This window comes from Bos taurus, chromosome 19 (genome assembly GCF_002263795.3).
Source record: "Bos taurus isolate L1 Dominette 01449 registration number 42190680 breed Hereford chromosome 19, ARS-UCD2.0, whole genome shotgun sequence".
Classification (NCBI taxonomy): Eukaryota; Metazoa; Chordata; class Mammalia; order Artiodactyla; family Bovidae; genus Bos; species Bos taurus.
The window spans coordinates 45,816,766-45,837,826 of record NC_037346.1 but is presented as its reverse complement, the minus strand read 5'-3'; the positions used below and the strand labels follow the sequence as shown (position 1 = coordinate 45,837,826).

Sequence of the window (21,061 nt, the reverse complement as noted above, 5' to 3'; positions counted from 1 at the left end):
CTCAAGGCCCAGGGGGCTGGGCGGGGGGCAGTGCCAGGGCCTCCTCACCTGAGCCGCAGAAAGAGGACAAAGGCCACCAGGAGGGCCGCCAGGGAGATGCAGTGGCCTAGGTAGTTGATGATGACAGCGATGTGGTAGTGCACCTTGCTCTTCTTCTGAGGTAAGAGAGAGGGGAAGGGCAGAGGTGAGACCCCGGCACCACTGCACCCCCACCCACGGGCGGTGCCAGGACAGCCACACCCCCGGGTGCCTGTGATGATGACAGTTAGCCCTTCCTGAGCCTGCTACGCATCAGGCGTGGCCCTAGAGCAGTGCCGCCCCATCTGAGTCTTGTCTGTCCCCAAATCCCATGCTCTGTGTGCTGCTCTGGGCTGTGGGGAAAATATCAGTTAATGTGAAATCTCCACCTACCAGAGGCTTCCCCCACCCCGCGTGCACAAACGTGCGCGCACAGATCACAGCTGCGTTCTCACACTCACGTCTCCATCCAGGCCCAACACTTGCGGGTGCAGACCCCAAGCCCCATGACTCCTCCTATTCGGAGTCGAGTCACCATCTTCTCCATCACTCCTAAACCCCTCCCGCTGCAATTCAAGCCCGCTCCTATCAGCGACCAGCGGGGAAGGCAGTCGCTGTGGACTAGCATCCACAGAATCATTTGAAACCTTAAAAAAAATCTCTAGGCACCATAACTTGCTTCCTGGGTTGGCCCCAGAGGTCTGCTCCAAGTCACTGGGGTCCTCTCTCAGGACTAAAACAAAGTTCCCTATGTTATTACTTAATTCATTTCATTCACACCACAGCCCCCTTTCCAATTGCCGTACACTCCCTGAGCGTTGAAGCCTTCCTGTTTACAGAGTATTTTCATATCACCACAGCCCCCTTTCCAATTGCCGTACACTCCCTGAGCGTTGAAGCCTTCCTGTTTACAGAGTATTTTCATATCTGTCATCCTGTCAAACCCTCAGGGCAATGCTGGGGAAGAACTGGTAGGAGGTCTGTATATTATTTTGCAGAAAAACAGGCCTAGAAATACATGGACTTGTTTGAGGTCTCTCAACTTCAAACCACCTCTCACCTTCACGCACAGATTGGCAAGGTGCTGAGGCAGCAAACGGGTCCCCACCCATGATAGGGCTCCCCACCGGTGGTCCTCAGTGCCCAGCGTCTGCAGACTCCTGACCCTGCGAGAGCAAGGGCCCCTTTCACCCTATTCTAGGTCCCAAGAGGAAAGAGGCTAGAAACCAGAGCATGGCACAGTGGGGCCCCGGGACGGTGTGTCAAATGCAGGAGGAAAAAATGGGTGTTGGAAAGTGAAAGTCGCTCTGTCGTGTCCAACTCTTTGCAACCCCAAGGACTATACAGGCCCATGGAAATCTCCAGGCCAGAATACTGGAGTGGGTAGCCTTTCCCTTTTCCAGGGGATCTTCCCAACCCAGGGATTGAACCCAGGTCTCCCGCATTGCAGGCAGATTCTTTACCGCCTTTCCGGAGAGGGGATTGCTGTTAACCTCTCCCTCCCTCACCCTTCCCAGGTTCTGGGGTGGGGCCTGGACATTATGAGGCATAGAAACCAGCAAATACTGAGAAAAAGACGAGCCCAAAGGAAGACTTCTTTGCCCTTTTGAAGCCACCAGAGCTCCTCCTGACTCTCCCTGGACCCTCTTGTTGGAATTCCAGAATCCATGGGCGTCAGACCTAATCCCAAGGGATCAAGTCCAGCTGTACCCATTTTCCAGATGAGAAGATTGAGGCCCAAACTCCCCCCCCACCCACCCAAGGACGAGGGTACCTCTGCAGCAAGATACCTAGCAGGCATGTGAGAAGGGGTGAAGCCCTCCCTCCCCTGCTCTCCCCAGCCCCTTCTGCACTGAAGGAGCACCCTCACCCAAGAAGGGGCTGGGCAGCTGTTCTAGGGGCTGGTTTTCCTGGAAGAGGTTTTCAGGAACATGACAGATCACATTACCAGCTCAGGCCCTGAAGGGCTGAGACCCACCGAGGTGAAAATGGATGGGGGTGGGCAGAGGGTATCCATTGCCATCATATAAATGCGCATGGGGCAGGGGGACACATCTCTGAGTGCTTGGAGGTAGATGCCTATTCCAGAGACTCCAGCAGATATGCACATATCCAGGCTGTCTGGAACTGATATTTAATTTCCTTTTATTAAATTTTCCACAAATCCATGCTGCAAAGCCCCTGGGTAAAGACAGCGTCTGCGGAGCCCAGAAAGGGTGACACCTCTGATACATGTACTGCCCAGGGAAGGGGGCAACCATGTCAGGGAGGCCCTTCACTGCCCCCTAGAGCAGGCTGGGCCAGAGTGCTTTGGCTTAGGGTGGGATGTGTCATTTATTAACCACCTACTGCATGCTGGGCACCATGCCAGGGGCTTTACAGACATCACTGCTTTTCTTTCTCACAACTGCCCTCTGAGACTGTTTTCTGTCCCCATTTTTCCAGTTGAAGAGGGTGCATAATTGGCCCAGTGGCCAGGGCCAACATCAGCATCCAGGTCTCCCTGGCCTTACAGAACCTCCTTTCAGTCCCCGCAGTGTGTTCCTTGGGGGATAAGCATGGACTGCAAACAGAGCCAATGTCTTCATCCTGGACTCAGAATTCTTGGGGAGCTTCTACAGGGAGGTTGGGGGCTTATGAGGGGTTTTCTCCACTGAGGCTGAAAGGGGGAGAATTGGGCCAAACCATCCAGGTGCCACCTCTGCCTGACTCCTGGAGCTGGGCCAAGGAGGGCCCAGGCTGGGTTTGAGTCCTGCTTCCCACCTGCCACATCAGCTTAATGTAATGTGAGAAACAGCAAGGCAACGGGGGCAGGGGAGGGGGGTACAGTGCAGAGGGAGTCTGAGAAGACAGCTGGAGAGATGACAGGGTCACCCTGAAAGATGGCCAGCATCACTGGGAGAAATGGCCCACCATCCCCAAAAGCTAGTCAGTGATACCCTGAGAGGTGTTCAAGTTCACCCAGAGAGAACAGCTGGCAACATCCTAGAGACACCCAGTGACACTCCAAGAGACCCTGATGACACCCTGAGAGATACCCTCCTGAGAGAAAGCCACCATTAACTGCAGAAGCAGCTGGGATGCCCAAAGGACAGGTGGACACAGCCAGTCCCTGGGGACCTGAGTGATACTCTGTCCTGTCCAGTTTGGGGACCTGAAGCCGGCAGGTACCCTGAGGAGGGTGGCACTGGGTGGAGGCCACTCTGCTGTGCCCGCACGACCAGACTCTCTGCAAGAAACCCCCGGTCCAGTGTCAGACCTGAACCGATGCCTTTTCGGGATGTGTGATGGGTTCTCTCTGCCAGGTGCCCACTGCCCGGGCCAAGTACCCTGTCTGCCCTCTCTCCCACCCCCTCCTGTCCCATTTTTGTGGCTCTTCCTCCCCACTGCCCTGGGTTTCCAGAGCTGCTCTCTGACTCCACCCCTGGGCCCTCCAGCCCCTTGCTCCCCAAACAGTGGTCTCCAGACCTGCAACATCAGCATCATCTAGGAGCTCACAGGAATCTTAAGAAATGCAGTCTGAAGCCCCACCCCAGACCCACTGAGTCAGAATCTTCATCTGAGCAAGTTCAACCAGGGCTTTTCAGAAGCCCTGGTTGAACCAACGCCCTCTGTGAGCCGTGAACGCCAGCCCACAAGCCTACACCCTCAGAGTCCCTTTCCTATCCCATCAAAGGGTGTCCCAGGATGTGCTGGAGTCCAGGGCAACCTGTGCTCAGGGTGTGTGCAAGTGACAAGGGAGGGGATGTGGACGAGAGAGTTGTCTGGGGCAGTGGGGGTGGGGGGTGTCTGCAGTGGAGGGAGACAAATGTGTGTGGGGGAGGGGGCAGGAGGTGCTGGGGGTGGGGTGGGGTCAGTGTAGGGGCCGGCCCATGCTTCAAGCAAGCTCCCCAAGTTGGGGGTTGTCCCTGGTGGTGATGGCTGTGGGCAGGTCTCCGCCCTGGCCTGGCCTCTGCGCGCCCTCGCAAGTCCCATTTCACAGGCAGCCGTTCTGCGAATCCATTATCTGCAGTTCCCCCAGGGGCGGTGGCGCTTAATTAGGGCTGAGCCCGGCCCAGGGCTGAGAAACCGGCGGCTCCATTTAATTGGCGACTTTTCTCTTCCTCTTTGCAGTAGCTCCAGGAGGGGACGGGAATCCTGGGAGTGGCGAGGGGTCTGGCGAGGCGGGCGGGCAGAAGAGGATGGCGTTTTCACTAATTAAATTAATTGACTACCCAGAGTGCTAGGCAAAGGGGCCAGCAGGGGCTGCCGTGGAAAGGGTGGGCGGGGCAAGCCGGGCGGGGGTGAGGGCTGCCACCAGACAAAGGGGGTGCCCGTGTCACCTATGAACTCATCCATGATCCCTCATCACCCCGTTCTCCAGGTGAACACTACAACCTCCCCGGAGCGCAGGTGATGAGAGCAAGAAGGGTGGCGGATGGATGGAGCGCCCTCTACAGGCCAAGGCTCAGGCGGACACCAGCCTCCCTCCCCTAGGCGGCAGAGATGGTACAGAATAGCTCTTCCGCCTTTTACACACCAGGAAGCTGAGGCTTACTGAGAGTTACCTGCCCAGGTACAGGTGCTGAAACCAGAATCCAAATCTCAAAGCTCCTGCCGCCAACAGCCTCGTGCTGTTCCCCTTATACTGCCAAAGAGGGGCGTGGTGAGAAGCTGGCGCTTCCTAATTCTTCTCCCCCCCGAGCCCGCTGGTGGAGAGAGCGAGAGACTGAGCCCTGGCAGAAGGGATGGGGGCTGCAGGATGGAGAGAAGGAAAGGCTGAGGGCAGCTGACCTCTGCCCCTGAGTCTTTGAAGGGTGCTGGGAACAAGGCAGTTGCTGAGGGTCCCCCAACTAGAAGGTCAGCCAACTAGAAGGAAGGGGCTTAAATTAGAGCAGGAGAGATTTGGGGGGCCGTGAATGTCCTCTGACATTCAGGAAGCTTCCATGCAGGGGACAGCGGGGGAGGTCGAAAGCAGCGGTGGCGTCTCCAGCTTTGCAGACTCCAAGAAGGGGACAGACGCCTGCTCCTCTGGGGCGGAGGAGAGGTGTCTGTCCTCAGACAGGAGGTTGGTAACCTCTGATTGGAGACACTTGGTCAGCCTCAGGCTCTGTAGACCCAGTGCGTGTGTGCGTGCTAAGTCGCTTCAGTCGTGTCTGACTCTTTGTGACCGCATGAACTGTAGCCCGCCAGGCTCCTCTGTCCATGGGATTTCCCAGGCAAGAATACTGGAGTGGGTTGCCATGCCCTCCTCCAGGGGATCGTCCCGACCCAGTGATCAAACCGAGTCTCCTGAGGCTCCTGCACTGCAGGTGGGTTCTTTGCACAGAGCCAGCAGGGAAGCCCTTAGGACAATTAAAGCGCAGGGTGGTACTGCCCATGTACCACAACTACTGAAGCCTGTGCGCCCTAGAGCCTGTGCTCTGCAACAAGAAAGCAGCCCCAGAACACCGCAACTAGGAAAAAAGCCCGCTGAGCAACGGAGATCCAGAGCAGCCAAAAATAAATAAATTTTAAAAGTTATTAAAAAAAAGATGGGATGGAGGGTCCACAAGGTCTCTTTCAATTTAGATCATTTAGGCACTGGAATTCTCCGAACTGCCACACCAGTAGCCTGGGGCCTTTGGACAACTTGGGGCGTCTTCCATCTGCCCTTTGCCCACTTTTTCTTCCAGCTCCATGACCCCCACCTTCCTCAGCATCCACTGGAGGATGAAGATGCAGGTGAGGGGTCAGGGCTCAGAGGTGGCAGCAACAGCAGGGCAACAGACATGCCCGTGCGTCTGCCAAACGTCACCCTTGAAAGATTCTTCACAGCAGCGCTGTTTGTCATAACCAAAGACTGAGAACAAAGACGGGTTAACTAAGCTATCTGTACATCTGTACAGTGTGATATTATGCAAATGTGAAAAAAAGAATGAAGACGCTCTTTAGGCACTTACACGGAACAATCACCAAGATGGATGATTACGTGAAAAAAGCAAGGTGTCGAACATGTATAATCTACAAAGTTTGGGTGAAAAACACACAAAAAGGAATAAATCTACATAATTGCATGTCTGTGCAGAGACTGTCTCTGAAAGAATACTTAAGAAACTGGCAAAATGGTTACCGCTGGGCGGGGTAGAGGGAACCCAGTGACTCGGACGCGGCTGGGAGGGAGACTTTTCTGTTTTCCCATTTGTACCTTTTGAATTTTGTATTAGGTGTGAGCAGCATCTTTCTCAAAAATATTTAAATATTTAAAAGGCTCTTCAAGGGCTTTTTCCAGCTCCATGGCTCCCCCTACCCGCATCCTGGATCCTGAGGGGGGACCCTGGCCAGACCTGGATGTGTCGCTCAGGTGGGTGGGGAAGAACACAGATGAGAACCGGCTCCAGTGAGGAAGGAAGGAATGGAGGCTCAACTCACCGCTGTCAGAGCCCACCCGCTGCCCTCTCAGCTCATGCTCCCTCGGGCGTGCCTGCTCACGGCTGGCCTAGATCTGGCTCCCCAGTTGCCTTCTCTCTGCAGGGCATGGACACCAGCCTCTGGCTCCCCACACTGTCGGGCCAGTAGCAGGCACAGAGCCGCGCCGGGGGCCCAGGCCCAGGCCTCAGTGGGCAGCTGGCTTGGAGCCTCACCTCCTCGCTGAGGATCTCTTGGCACTCGGAGTAGTTCACGCGGGCGGCCCACGTGCCATTGGCCAGGCACTCCCGGTAGCCGTTGTCTGGAAAAAGAAGGGCAAGTCAGAATGACCCCAGGCTCCTCTCCCAAAGAGGAGTAACCCGAGCGTCTATCTACCTGCCATTCGTATGTCCATCTACCCGTCCATCTGGGGCAGCCCAGGGGCCGGCTTGCTGGGGGGCCCTAGGTTGAAGCTGGGGAGAGGGGCTTTCTTATTATCTCTATCTTCCTGCCTCTTTCTGCCATTGGCCCCCAACAGAGGTACAGTGGTGACCCCAAAGGCTGCCCATGAGGCCACGGCTGTGCCCACCCACGCTGGCACGATCACACCCATGGAACTGGCCCAGGGGCAGAGGCCTGACTGGCTCACTGGGCTGTCTCCTCGCAGGCCCCAGTGTGAGGCAGATTACACGGTGGGCGCCCTGCTGAGAAACCTCCCATTTTAGGCTCTCACATGGCAGCAAAGCTGAGGGTGAGTCCTGATGACTCAGTTCTCACTCTCGAGGCCGGGCGTGATGCGGAAGGTGTGTGGTGGCAGCTTGCGTGGCACGGTGCACTGACAGGCTTCGTAGGGCAGGACTCACCAGGGTAAGCTACCCCCTGGGGGGTCCTCACGTGGCAGGTTTTCACAGGGCGTGGGGCTCACAGGGCAGGGGACAGGGAAGGTCTCCAGGCTGCCATTTCCCTACAGCTGGCCTCATGTTGGAGGGTCACATGGTGCGAGCAAGCACGGTGGGCAGAAGATGACAGGTGGCCGGAGATGAGGGGTGTGCTGGGGGATGTCAGGGGAGTGGGTCACGTTAGCAAGTATTTTATTATTAAGATCTGGTTGAACAGGCTCCCAGCCTGGCACTTGGGAAAAAAGACAGGAGAGTGGCTGGAGGAAGGGCAAGAGGTCCAGGCTACCACCAGGCTGGAAGCCAGAATGCGTCACTTCCGAAGGACATCGGGAATCGCCTGAGGTCTAAATCGAGGCTGGCTAAAGGGCTCTGGGACACTCTCTTTCCTGCCCACTCTCTGGGGACACCGGGGCCCTGATGCCCAGGCGGGAGGGATCCGAGGGACATTCACATCTTGACCTTTTTCTCCTTTGCTGGGAGAGGTCACTCTGCCCCACTCTGGACCCCTCTTAGGCATTGGTGGCTCTAAATATGTTTTCTTGAGTGAATTCTGGCCCTGACTCCAGGCAGCGCTGGCTGGAAGAGCCTTGAGCCATTTCCACCAGAGCCCCTCCCCTCTGGAGGGCTCTCCATGGTTCACACTAACCTGCATGTCACATCTCCACCCCAGCAGGGCTGGAGGAGGGCGGGGGAAGCTGCGGACCCCAGTCCCCAAGCCTGGAGCCCTGCAGGGGCAGAGGACCCCACAGGAGGCAGATGGGGGCCCCTGCTGCATGAGTAGCATCGGTCAGGTCGCCTCCTGGGACGCTCTCCTCATGTGCAAGAGGGAGGGCTACATCAGCCGATCCCCAGGGTGCCACCCAGCCGGGGACATGTCTCTGCTGGCAGCACCAGACAAGAGGGAGAGGATGGGGCCATGTGTTGGGGGGGTGGGGGTGGGATTTGCTGCCGCTTGCCTGGGAGCGGGAACCTTTGCCTGGCTCTCCCTCCTCTCTAAACCCCGCTCCTTGGCCCTTCTGCTCAGAGGCTGCTCGCCCATAGCACCAGCGGGGAAATGAGGCTAAGTGGATTTTTAAAGCTCTGCTCAGCTTCCCTGCCATTGGACCCAAGTCCCGGCAGAGCTGAGCCCTTGGGCAGAGCTGAAGATGCTGCTCATTCCCTCCTAATTGCTAAATGAGAGAGAAGTTAGCAGAGGGCTGAGGGCTCCATGGCTGGGGTTTCAGGGAGGCCTAGGGGGAGGCAAGGGAGCTGGGGAATCCTATGTGTCTGCGGTGGATGGGAGGTGCCTTGGACCAGAGGCTGTTCCCAGATGTCTACAAACAAAGGGACTTGGTGCCAGAGAATCTGGTGGGAAGGAGCATGAGGGCAGAGGAGGGGGCGTTGCCTTAAGAGAGGCAGCACACTATAGTGTTAAGAACTCGTCACCCAGACAGGGCTTCCCAGGTGGTACAGTGGTGAAGAACCCGCCTGCCAATGCAGGAGATGTAAGACACGTGAGTTCAATACTGGGATCGCAAAGATCCTCTGGAGGAGGGTATGGCAACCCACTCCAGTATTCTTGCCTGGGAAATCCCATGGACAGAGGAGCCTGCTGGGCTACAGTCCATAGGATCGCACAGAGTTGGACATGACTGTGGCGATTTAGCACAGCACCCAGATAGCCTGGGTTCAAATCCTGGCAGCACCCTTTACTAGCTCTGTGACCTCGGACGAGTCCTTCAGCCTCTCCGCTTCCTTATCTGCAAGATAGGAATGATCTTAACAAGAGTTCCTGCTCAATGGTTGAGGGGCGTTTTTAGTTGACACATACAGGGTATGTGGAGCTCTACTTGGCATGTGGTGTGAGCTGTTGCTTTTATTATTATTGTCTTGGAGCTATATTTATACAACCTTACATAAGATTCAGAATATGTCACTGTCGCTATCAAAGGAGGCACAGGTCCGGGAGGCACCCCCTTGCCTCAAGCCCCTCCTTTTGAATGCAGGTGGGGCAGGAGCCTGGAGTCCCTCCCAGGCTGGATCATCTGGAGGGAGCAGGCTCTGGTGGGAAGTGAGGTGATCCCGCAAGAAAACAGGCCCAACAGGCAGCATGAAGTTTCCAGGGAGGATGCGACCTCCTTGTCTTTAATTGCTGAGCTGAGCATTCCTCCTGGAGAATCACGGGAAAATTGATATTTTTGGAAATATTTCCCATCCCTTTGAAGATCAGATACAGCGGGAAGGAGGGCATTGGGGAGAAGGCCTAGACATCCTGGAAGCACCTCCTCAGTAAACGAATTAATTGGTGCCTAATGATTAGGTACAAATCTGGGTTCCCAGTCACCCCTGATTACGCGGTGTTTCTCATCATTGTGACAGGGGAGGCACCTGGAAAGGGGAGTCTCCTAGCCCTGCCCCACCTCAAGGAACCATCACCTCCTCCTGCTCTTCTCCTGGGATCACAGATGGAAGAGCAAAGGAGCCAAGAGGACACTTCGGCCAAACCTCCCACCCATCCTGCAGGTGGAGAAACTGAGGCCCCAGGCAGGGCCAGTTGCAGAGAGCTCCTTAACCAGTTGTGGGTGGAGTTGGGACTAGAACCCAGGACTCCTGGCTTCCACTCAAAGGCAGGGCTGACAAATCGAGGAGCATGTGTCTAGGCACTAAAGGTGTATTCGGAGCAGGGGGTGTCAAGTTGTCCTTGGGGACAAGAGTGGGGACAGTTCATGGGGAGTGGCCAGGGCTGGCTACAAAGGTAGGTCACACGGTAGCCACAGAGAAGGAACCACAGAAAGGCTGACTCTGAGCAAGGGTGTGACAGGGTCGGATGAGAAACTGGGGCTGGAGAGTGAGGTACCTTGAACCGGGGCAGCGGCACTGGGGATGGAAGGCAGGGAGGGTCAGACGTGAGAGTCACCCTGGAGGCGGGACTGACAGGACCTGGTGCTGTTACGAGCGGGGTTGCGGGGCTCCCTCTGGAAGTAGCCCCCCATCCCCCAACATACACCAGCCCTAATGTTGCCTCCCTCCAGGGAGCTCTGGGGCCGGGCACCCAGCCGGCTGAGTGGAGGAGCAGGAGGGCTCTGGTTTCCCAGCTACAGTGCCACCTCCAAGCTTTGGGACCTTGGGCGATTTCCGTCTTGCTGCCTCCATTTCCTAATGGTAAAAGGGGCCCAACTAAGTTGGAGGTTGGCAGGATGAGCACCCCAAACTTTTCTTCAGGCCCTTCTGCCCTTCCTCCTACTTACATTCTCCTCACACCTCCTCCAGGCTCTCTTCTCCTCCTGGGTCCAGGGTGCGGTTGCAGACACACAAGGCTGCGTGGTCTGGCTGTTCCAGCCTCCTGACCAGTCCCAATACCTCCCCAGGGCCCTCCCCACCCCTCCTGGACTGTGGCCCCCAACCCTAGCCCCCTTAATCCAGCTGGTAAAAAAGGGGAGGGGCAGGAGAAGGAAATTGAGAGTTTTGAGCTGGACAAAGTCTTAAGAAGCTGTGTTGTCCAGCCCTCTCCATCCTCAGATGAGGGGCCAGAGGACCATAAAAGAGGGGGAAAAAATGTGCTAAAGGTCACACAATTATCTGGTATCTGAGATCACCCTCTGTCCCCTCTTTGGGCTCTAAGCTCAGGCCCACCAGACCCCAAAGGCCCACCCAGGGCCCCCCCCCCCCCGCCCCTCCCTCAGACAGGTCAGGGCCCTTGGCCTGCAGCTGTTGCTCTCTTGATAAGCAGGGGCTGTGAGTCATTGACAGGGGAGAGCAAATTAATTCTGAGGGTGACAGGTGGCATAGCAAGAAGCTGCAAAGCCTGGAGGTGGAGGCTCAGGGCCCAAGGGGAGCAGGGTGTTTATGTGAGGATCAAGTATCTGAACAAGCCCTGCCCGGGTCAGTTCTCCTCTGTCCCCACCCCACTTGTGGGCCTGCCTGCAAGGGCAAGCCCCCTGCCTGTGGATCTAAAACGCTGAGTCCCCTACCTCATGGCTGGAGGACACTGGGTAGGCCTGGGAACTTCTCTGAGCAAAGTTGGGGCTACTCTGATGACCCCTGCCCTACCTCACGGCTCATGCCAACATTAACCCAGTAGGTCAACTGCAGAGGAAAGTGTCAGACAGACCTGGATGCAAATTCCAGCTTCACCTCTTACCAGCGGGTGATCTTGGGCAACTTCCCTAACCTCTCTGAACCTCGGAGGTCTTAATTATATAACATAGTTGCCTTAATTATATAACATAGTTACATGTAGCATCTTCCAGAGTATTGCTGAGTGCCCCCAGTAAACAGCAGAGTGCCCAGTAGAGCACAGAGCTGGCCTTTGGTCAATGGCAGCTGTACCCATGAACGGTATTGGTATTATTATTGTCACTGTCAGTATTGTTTTCCGCACCTCCAACAAGCCCCCAGTTCTCCGCATCCTGTCCCACCTCCCAGGAGACGGTCTACCTTTCTCAGGCTTCCTTACTTGTGGTATTGTAGCGGACGCCGTAGAAATAAGCGGGACAAGGTCGAACTACCAGCTGCCCTGCAGGACTCTGGGGCCAGCAGGTACCAATAAGGTCCACGGAAGCATTGCACTGCAGTCCTGGAGGCAGAGACGGCTGGTGAGACAGAGCAACATCCCCACTCCAGTGTCCCCCCAGCTGGTCCACATTCACACACCAACTGAGGACAAGACAGCAATGACCCCAGTGCGGAGATGAGCTCTTTTTCTGCAGAGGAGATACCAAGGGAAGGAATCTGAATTTGATCCTATGGCACTAGGGAGCCAAGGTGGGTTCCAGAGCAGAGGAGGAACAGGGACACTGGGGTGGTGTTAAAGCTGAGGTCCTGGCTGGCATTTAGAGGAAGGCTGGACATGCTCCAGGTCCCCTGCTCTGTAGTCTGAGGACACTTCTCTTGGCCCTGCACTTGGTGTAGACTGGAGCGCTCAGAATTCACAGCCTGGAACAGCTTGGAAGAAACCCAGCCAATCCCCGACTCAGTCCCCTCACACACCTCTAGAACCAAACCCCATCTGCTCTGAACCTGTAGGAACCAGTTAAAAGAAGTTGGCCCACCTTCCAGCTCACCTGATAACCACAATCACTGAACATTTGTGTTCTAATCTATGCTAGGAAAGGACTGGCTGAGAGGGATCATGGAGAAAAAAGGGAGAGACACCATGTGGGGAATTACTGAACTAGTAATTTGGAACCCAGGCTTCAGACTGGGCTCTGCTACTCATTTGCTGTGTGAGCATAGGCAAATCACTTGCCGCCTCTGGGCCTTAGTGTCTTTATCAATAATGATGTAGTTGGATCTGATCAGAAATTCTTAATCTCAGTCCACTGGAAATTTTACAGGTTCTTACAGACTTTGAAATTTAATGAAAAATTTGTTCTATACATGCATTTCAACTGGGAAAGGGACCATGGCTTTCATTAGATTCTCAGAGGGAGTCTGTGACTCAAAAAAGGGTATAAACAACTGGACTAGAAAGAGGATGTCAAAATCCCCTTCCAAATGTTTGCCCTTAATTGGAAATTAAGAGCTTTTGGAGTCGTGTGTGTGTGTGCACAGGCACAGTGGAGCAGAGTTGAAGTCACAGTAACACTTCTGGAGGGCAAGGGGCTTTTGGTCTCTAACAGGTGGGGGCTGGGCTGAGGACAGTCCTGGCCCCTCTCCCGATGCTGCCCCTTCTTTCTCCCCTTTCCAGGCCCCTCTCCTCTCAAGGCTGTCACACCAGTCCTATGGAGGCCCAGTGTGTCCATCACGATGGGAGTGGGTTAATAACTCAAGACTGGCCCTAGAATATACAGACAATCCGGGGAGAGCCGTGAACCAATGAAGGGCAGCATCATCAGTGCAGGGCATCAGCAGCTGCCAAGCCCTACAGGGGTCTGCCTGCCATCCCCTCCCCAGCCAAGCCTGTAGCCAGGCTCTCAGGAAACAGCACTGGGTAGACTGGCGTCCCTTCCCTGCTGAACGCAACACAAGTGCTGAGTGACCCTTGTACCAAATGCTGGTTTTTCTTTCTAATCAAAGCTATTCATAGGGTGTGTGGGCAAGTCCAGGCTCAAGGGACAGAGGCCTCGAGGCCAAGTGTTTTAACTGAAAGAGAAAGAAATTGGAATTGGGGCTTGACACAAGGAGACGACGACTAGCCAGGCGGTGGAGTTGGGTCAAACCCTGGCGCTGTGCCACCATGGCGCCTCCATGAATGGCACCACAGAGAGGTGCTGGGGGTAGGGGAGTGAGGAAAGCAGGTTGAGATTTTAATCTGCCTTGGGTCCCGCGGATAGAGCTGAGCCCGGAGAAGGGGAGAAGCCGCAGGTGTGTGGCTGTGGGGAGGGAGGGATAACATTATGGACCGTGCTGTTTTTTCAAAGCCCTTCTTCGTGTATTTTGTTTGCTCCTCATCCACCCTGCAATGCCATTATTCCCCCTAAAAACTTACAGATTTGTTATTCCCTTTTTACAGATGGGAAAACTGAGGCCCAGGGAAGTTAAGTGACTTGCCCAAGGCCATAAGCCAATGAATGAAAGAACCAAGCCTCTTCACCAGGTGCTTTGGACTCTAAATCGAGTACTCTATTATAACCACATTGCGTGCCAATCTGGGGGGTGGGACAATCAAGGAGGCAGTAGGGAAAGCAGCAGTATTTACTGAGAGCTGACTGAGTGCCAGGCAACTGCCAAGTGCTTTGTATCTTCCTATATATCTACATGGGCTTCCCTGGTGGCTCAGACGGTAAAGAATCTGCCTGCAATGCAGAAGACCTGGATTCAATCCCTGGGTTGGAAAGATCCCCTGGAGAAAGGAATAAGACTACCTACTCCAGTATTCTCGCCTGGAGAATTTCATGGACAGAAGAGCCTGGTGGGCTACAGTCCATGGGGTTGCAAAGAGTCTGACACCACTGAGCGACTAACACTTTGACTTTTCGTATATCTACATCTGACTGAATAACCTTCCTCAATAGATGGTTCATTCACTCACACATTCACAGTTTAGGCTCTGGGAGCTTTAAATGGAATGTCACGAGCGGCACCTGGGACTTGCCTAAGGCACACTATCAGTGTAGCTTCTCTACCTCCCCACCCTTTCTCTCTCCTGCCCTGGACAGTTCCCCAGCACCCCTTCAACACAGGCAGGTCACCACTAGGCACCAGCCACAGCCAAGACCAGCCCAGAGCCAAGGCAGAAACCCACTGCTCAGCTGATGGCCCTCCTGGTCTCCAGGACCAGGTCTCAGCCAGTGGTCAGAGGCCTGACCCCTCCCACAGTTAGTCGGGGATATGCGAGTGGGAGGGGCCAAGGGAGAAGCCTTTTGCCCCTAGTCTGTGGTACAGATTAGGATTCCATAGCACCTAATATGGGCCTCACACCATCTGCCAACGTGGGTGCTCATTCTCCCCATTTTACAGATAAGAAAACTGACGCCCAGCTAATTGTTTATCCTTAGTCACACAGACACTAAGAGGCAGAAGTGGGTTTTCACGCCTGCCCTGGGCTCTTCCCACTGCACCACAGCGGTGTCCAGTCTGAGCAATTGGCCCTCACAGCATTTGGTTGGGCCCGTCCCTGTGCCCTGGGTTCCTCCGCGGTCTCCCTCCCTCCCTCATCCTGTGAAGCTCACAAAAGGCTGCACGGAGCTGGCATGGGGGGAACATTGCAGCAGACGTGACCTTTACACGTTACATTAACAGCCCAGAAAATCCTGCAGGGAATGAATGTCTGTGTGCGAGACGGGGAGAAAGGGAGACAGGCAGCGAGAATGAAGAAGAGAAACCAAATGCAAGGGGCCAGGAGACGATGTTGCCCCTACCTCCGGAATAAAAGGCCGGCTAGCTGGCCTGGGGTCCGGGCGGGGGTGGGGGTGAGGGTTGGGTGGGCAGGGTCTGAGGGAAGGAGGAGCCAAGAAGGGGTGTGGCCAGAGCACACGGCCAATCAGGAGCGGCGACCAGCTCTGACTCCCAAATACAGGCTAGAAAGTTCAAAGTCCCGGTTGGCCCCTAGATTTTAGGGAGCGGATGGATGGAGACCGGAGAGGTAGAGAGCGAAAAGAGGAAGGAAGGAAAAGAGCTGCAACCTCTGAAGGGGAAGGGTGCGCAGGATTTGAGGGGCTGGGGGAAAAACCTTTGTCGAACACCGCTTCCCTTGTGGCTCAGCTGATAAGGAATCCGCCTGCAATGCGGGAGACGTGGGTTCGATCCCTGGGTGTGGGAAGATCCCCTGGAGAAGGGCAATGTGAAAGGCACTGATGAAATTCATGCCACCTATTCAATTCACTTCACCACTTTGAGAAGAATAGAGCGTGGGGTGGGAGGGAAGCGGGGGAAAGAGGAGGAGAGAGAGGGTGAGAGAGGACATAGGAGACAAGATCTGAGAATAAAACAGGGAGAAGCGGACAGAAAGCCAGGAGAACAAGATACAGAGAACAATAATTTCAGAGGGGTGCGGGTGGGGAAGACCTGGATCTTCTAGTTGGGAAGGGGAGAAGGAAGGAAAGGAAGCCCTGGTGTCAGTCAGCATGGGGGTTGTAAGGACCTGGAGGTCAGGGCTGTTGGACTGTGATTACTGGAACAATATCCTTTCCCTACAGGTCCCACTGGACTTTGCTCGTAGCTCAGACGGTAAAGAATCTGCTTGCTGTGCAGGAGACCCAGGTTCAATCCCTGGGTCAGGCAGCTATTCACCCCAGTATTCTTGCATGGAGAATTCCATGGACAGAGGAGCCTGGCAGGGTTACAGTCCATGGGGCCCCAAAGAGTCGGACATGACAGAGACTTCAGTAAGCACAGGTCCCAATGGTACAAATGCCCAATCTCTCCTGCACTCCTGGGGGATATTTTCCCACTTTAATATCATAGTTCTGGGGGTGAGAAACAGTTTGGACCAGAGTAAACCAGCCTTGCAAATAGCCAAGCAGAATTACCAGTCAGCAGCATGAAGCCTGAGTTACTTTTAGGAGCCAACTCCTCCCCACTTCAACCCATCCCATGGAGCCCCTCCTGGTCCATAAGGTAATGGATGTGGAGGAATAAAGACTTTACTCTTTATTCACAAGTTTCTCCTGACCGCCTAAGAAACACTGTAGGAGCTGGGGATACAGTGCCTGTTCTAGGAGCTAGGATACAGTAATGAATAAAATAAATACCCTTCCATCAGTCTACAGGGTTGGAGGGTGGGATTGTGTGTGCATACAGACATAAAGTGGGGCTTCTCTCGTGGCTCATGGTAAAGAATCTGCCTGCCAATGCAGGAGACCTGGGTTCGATTCCTGGGTCGGGAAGATTCCCTGGAGAAGGAAATGGCTACCCACTCCAGTATTCTTGCCTGGGAAATGCCATGGACAGAGGAGCCTGGCAGGCTGTAGTCCCTGGGGTCCCAAAGAGTCAGACATGACTTAGGGACTAAACAACAACAACAACAATAGACATGAACAGATAAAGACTGACAGGAGGGGAGTTCCCCGGTGGTCTAGTGGTTAGGATTCAATACTTCCACTGCTGTGCCCAGGGTTCAGTCCCTGGTCAGGCAACTGAGATCCCACAAGAGTTCCCACAAGCCAAGCAGCAAAAAAAAAAAAAAAAAAGAGAGAGAGAGAGACTGAGAGCTATTTTGATTTGGTCCTAACATTAAGCAGGGACCCAACAGAAGTGAGAGAGGGAACTCTGTGCATAGCTGGGGAGTGGGCAGAGAGTGTTCTAGGAAGAGGGACCAGCAAGTCCCTGAGGCAGGTGGGTGCTCAGTGTATCTGAGGTGTTAACACTCCTGTCACCTGGTGGCTCACCTCCTCACTCATGGGGAACCTAGATCCCTCAGAGTTTTTTCTGGGGACAGGGGAGTGGGGCCAGGTAGTGCATGAAACTGGTCCTGCATCCTCCTCCTTCCCCACACATGCCCAGAGCAGACATGGGGGCGTGGGGGCCCATGGTCAGCCTGCCCCAGATCCCTGCGGATGGAGGGAAGAGGAGAGAGGAACAGCATGAAACACTCCCACCTGCTTCTGAAAACTCCTGCTGAGTCAGAGTCCTAGGGGAACTGCTCTAATGAATAAATAAGAACCCTTTGAAGGCGGCCTATTTAAAATTGTGCGCAACTGGGCACTGGGTTCTTCCCCTAGATGGATCATATAGTTCCCTTTCCATTGTGTTCAGGAGCCAAATGTGCTCAGCAGACCTTTTTCCATGGTAGATAACTTCTGAGGAAGACTGGAACCTGGTTCCTGTCTCTAGTTATGTCGAGTCTCCCACTGGGGGCTTCAGAATGAGCCGGTTAGGTGGGCGCTTGGCAGGAGCCCTGTAGCTGGGAAGCCCAGCCCCCTGTTTGGTTTAAGCCCAGGAGAGGAGCTCAGCCAAGGCCGCCCAGAGGGGTCAGCAGGTGGCCCAAGGGCAATCTCTGAAACACACGTGCTTGCCCTTTCTGGGAAGCTGCTGCTAGGATGAACGGGCAAGGGCTCTGCCTGGGTCACCTGGGAGGGAGAAGCCGGGCCTAGAGTCTTTGGTCTTTGCTCAGCCATCTTGTCATTGGGCTGTGACCTCCTCGACTGGGCAGAATAGAAAGATGCCTTTGTATGGCGTGTGATTCCTCAGGACATGTGTGTGGGAGCCTCCTACCCTGTGGGCTCTTCATTTTTGCATTTCTGGCACCCAGTACAGTGTCAGGAACATAGCAGGGCCTAAGGAAGACTGGGGGCTGTGTATAAACCCAGTATAGGTATGGGACACTGCAGGAGTGACTCTGCACCCCAGATGACTGACCAGCAGGCCCTGGATACCATGCCTCTCTGGGTGACCACATACACAGTGGTGAAAATGTCCAGAATCAGGCCCATCTGATTCAAATCTTAGGGCTAGTGCTTAGTAACCGTGTGTGCTCGGGCAAGTTACTTAACCTCTCTGAGCTGTAGGTTCCTAGTCTGTAAGATGATGATAAAAATACTTGCTAACAATATTGTTGTGATGATTGAATGAAAGTACTTAGAATGGAGTCTGACATATAATAGCCACTAAGTATATCTTTGTTGTTGTTTTGTTTAGTTGCTCAGTCGTGTCCAGCTCTTTGGGACACCATGGACTATAGCCTGCCAGGCTCCTCTGTCCATGAGATTTCCCAGGCAAGAATACTGGAGTGGGTTGCCGTTTCCTTCTCTAGGGGATCTTCCTGACCCAGGGATCGAACCCAAGTCTCCTGCATTGGCAGGTGGACTCTTTACCACTAAGCTGCCAGGGAAGCCCAAGAAAATATTAGCTATCATTATTTACTATTATCACTCATGACCTTCAGACAGGGGATTACCCTGGGTCCTTGTCAGCAATATGATTTCCATGTGTTTCTGATGTTCACTGGTCAATAATTCTATTACTTTCTGGCATCATCATATTCATACCATTATTTTATACGTTTCCAAGTCTGTGGTCTGCCACATAATGGAGCCTTAACCCTGGGGACGCACTTTCTCCCTGCTCCTGGCATGTGAGAGGCCCCCCAAAGGCCCCAGCTCAATGCCAGCCACCCCAGGCCAGACGCCCATCCATCTGTCTCAGTCCCTCCACCCCACCCTCACCATCTGTCTCTACCAGTGCCCGTCGGTCTGGGTAGGTCTTAGCGCTGGAAGACAAATAGCCTGTTTTCAGAGGCTGCTGTGGAGGGTGATGGACTGCGTGCCCTGAAGCCAGGCAGATTGGGCTGGGGGCAGGGACATGGGGTACAAATCATCAGGGAATGGATGGCATTCATCACGCCCCGCTGCCTCCGAGGACTGATGACTCCGTCATAGGCTCAGGAATGTCACTGTGCAGGAGCACACAAGGCAAGTTAAAGGAGACTGACCTGCCCCCCCCCTCCTCCCCCCGCCATCAGTGCACAGGGCCTGGGGCATGGAGGGCTCCATCTCAGGCCAGGCCTCTGAGTAGGTCTCCTCCCTCCCAGGCTTTCTCCTCTACAGCTCCAGACTCTTGCTCCAGATCTTTCCCATTCCTCAGCCAACTTTGCAGCCAGATGTTCTGGGCTGTCAGTATCTCCCCAGGCTTCCTGCCCTTCCTGTCTCACCCCTTCCCTGTTCTTCCACCAAACCCACCTGCTGTTCCTTGGTCAACTCTAGCTTCGACTCAGAGCACTGGCTCTTTTCTGCCAGTCTCTGCTCAGAATCTCTCAGAGACTCGCTTTGAAACTTCCTCCTTCAGGAAGCCTTCCTGGATTCACACCACTCCTGATCTAACCTCCCTGCCGCCTCCACTGTAGTGAGCAGCTCATGGCTAGTGTCTGCCTCTCATTCCAGCTACAAGGTGAGCACTTTTAAAATCCTGCTCTTACCAACAATAATCAATAATACTCAGTAGTGGTATGGCACTCTACAGTTTATGAAATATCGCCATTAAATGTAGTGCCTTTAATTGCAATGGATCCTTGAGGCAGTTATCAGCCATATTACTCTTCAATTACAGAGTGAGGCTCAAGGAACTCAAAGGCATGCTCATCCCTGAAGTCAAATCTACCAGTGGGGACCCCTAGGGCAGACAGAACAAGACTGAGCGCCACTATGAGCACGGGAACACAGTCAGTGCTCCAGGTCCCATTCCTCCCCTACCTCCTCCCCCCGCCAGTAGGGAGGGAACAGTAGGCCAGGGGGCAGCTGCTCGGCACTGTGGAGTCCTCCTCTCCCCGCAGGCCCAGAATCAGAAACTCCCTGCGTTCCTGTAGCACACGGTGGCCGTTTCTCCACCAGCATGCGTCTTGTGCTCCTCCTCACGGCACATGTGTTTATGGACTTGACCCCCAGACCAGACTGTCAGCCCCTCTTTGTTCTGCCAGGGAACATGGGTCCTGGCACACAGTAGGTGCTCAGTTAATCAACTAATTAACTCAAACAGAGAGACCTGCAGAGAAAAAGGAATTACCAAAGAAGAGTCCCTCAAAGACCCTTAGGTACCCCTCTCCATCTTCACTGGGCAACAGCATCGTCAGACCCTAGTTAAAGGGGTCAGGATGAGGGTTCAGGGACCGCACTCCAGATTAGAAAACGCGTGGCCCCAGAGCCCACAAACCTAATTCTCCCATCTCAGTTTCCTCATGAGTATAAATTGTTGTTTAGTCGCTAAGTCATGTCTGACCCTTTGCAACCCCATGGACTGCAGCACGCCGGTCTCCTCTGTCCTCCACTATCTCCCGGAGTCTGCTCAAACTCATGTCCATTGAGTCTGTGATGCTATCCAACCATCTCATTTTCTGCCGTCCCCTTCTCCTTTTGCCTCTAATTTTTCCCAGTGTCAGGGCCTTTTCCAGTGATTTGGCTCTTTGCATGAGGTGGCCAAAGTATTGCATCGTAAACTCTTGTGAGGATGAAATAGGATTATTATACAAAAGCACTTTGTAAATGGTGAAATCATACAAGTCTTAGTAACATTTACAGTCCTTTCTGTTGAGGAGGCGTAGAGCACGGGGCTAAGGGACATACGTGGAAGCCAGGCTGCCTGGGCTCAAGTCAGCACTTACTACTTCTGCTCCAGGCCTCAGTTTCCTTATGTGTAAAAGGGATATACCCACTACTGCCTCAGGAGGTCATTGTGAAAACTGGGTTAATACACAGACAGTCTCGACTTAACGATGGTTCTACTTAATGATTTTTTGACTTTACGATGGCTTGAAAGCAGTAGGCATTCAGCACAAACAACACTTCTAATTTTGAAGTTTGACCTTTTCCCAGGCTAGTCATGTGGTACAATCCTCTCTCCTAATGCTGGGCAGTGGCAGCAGCCACAGTCCCCAAACAGTCATGCGATTATGAGAAGAAACAACTGTCAATGCACTTACAACCACT

The 21,061-nt window shown here is 54.2% G+C and overlaps 1 protein-coding gene across 1 annotated transcript in view; it reads right to left on the bottom strand.

Moving 5' to 3' along the window:
* Positions 1–21,061, bottom strand: part of CRHR1 (corticotropin releasing hormone receptor 1) — a 51,895-nt gene that overhangs the window by 5,733 nt on the left and 25,101 nt on the right. Inside the window, 3 exon segments of the mRNA NM_174287.1 lie at positions 49–155; positions 6,621–6,706; positions 11,719–11,838. Of these exon segments, the coding sequence (NP_776712.1) occupies positions 49–155; positions 6,621–6,706; positions 11,719–11,838 (313 nt within the window).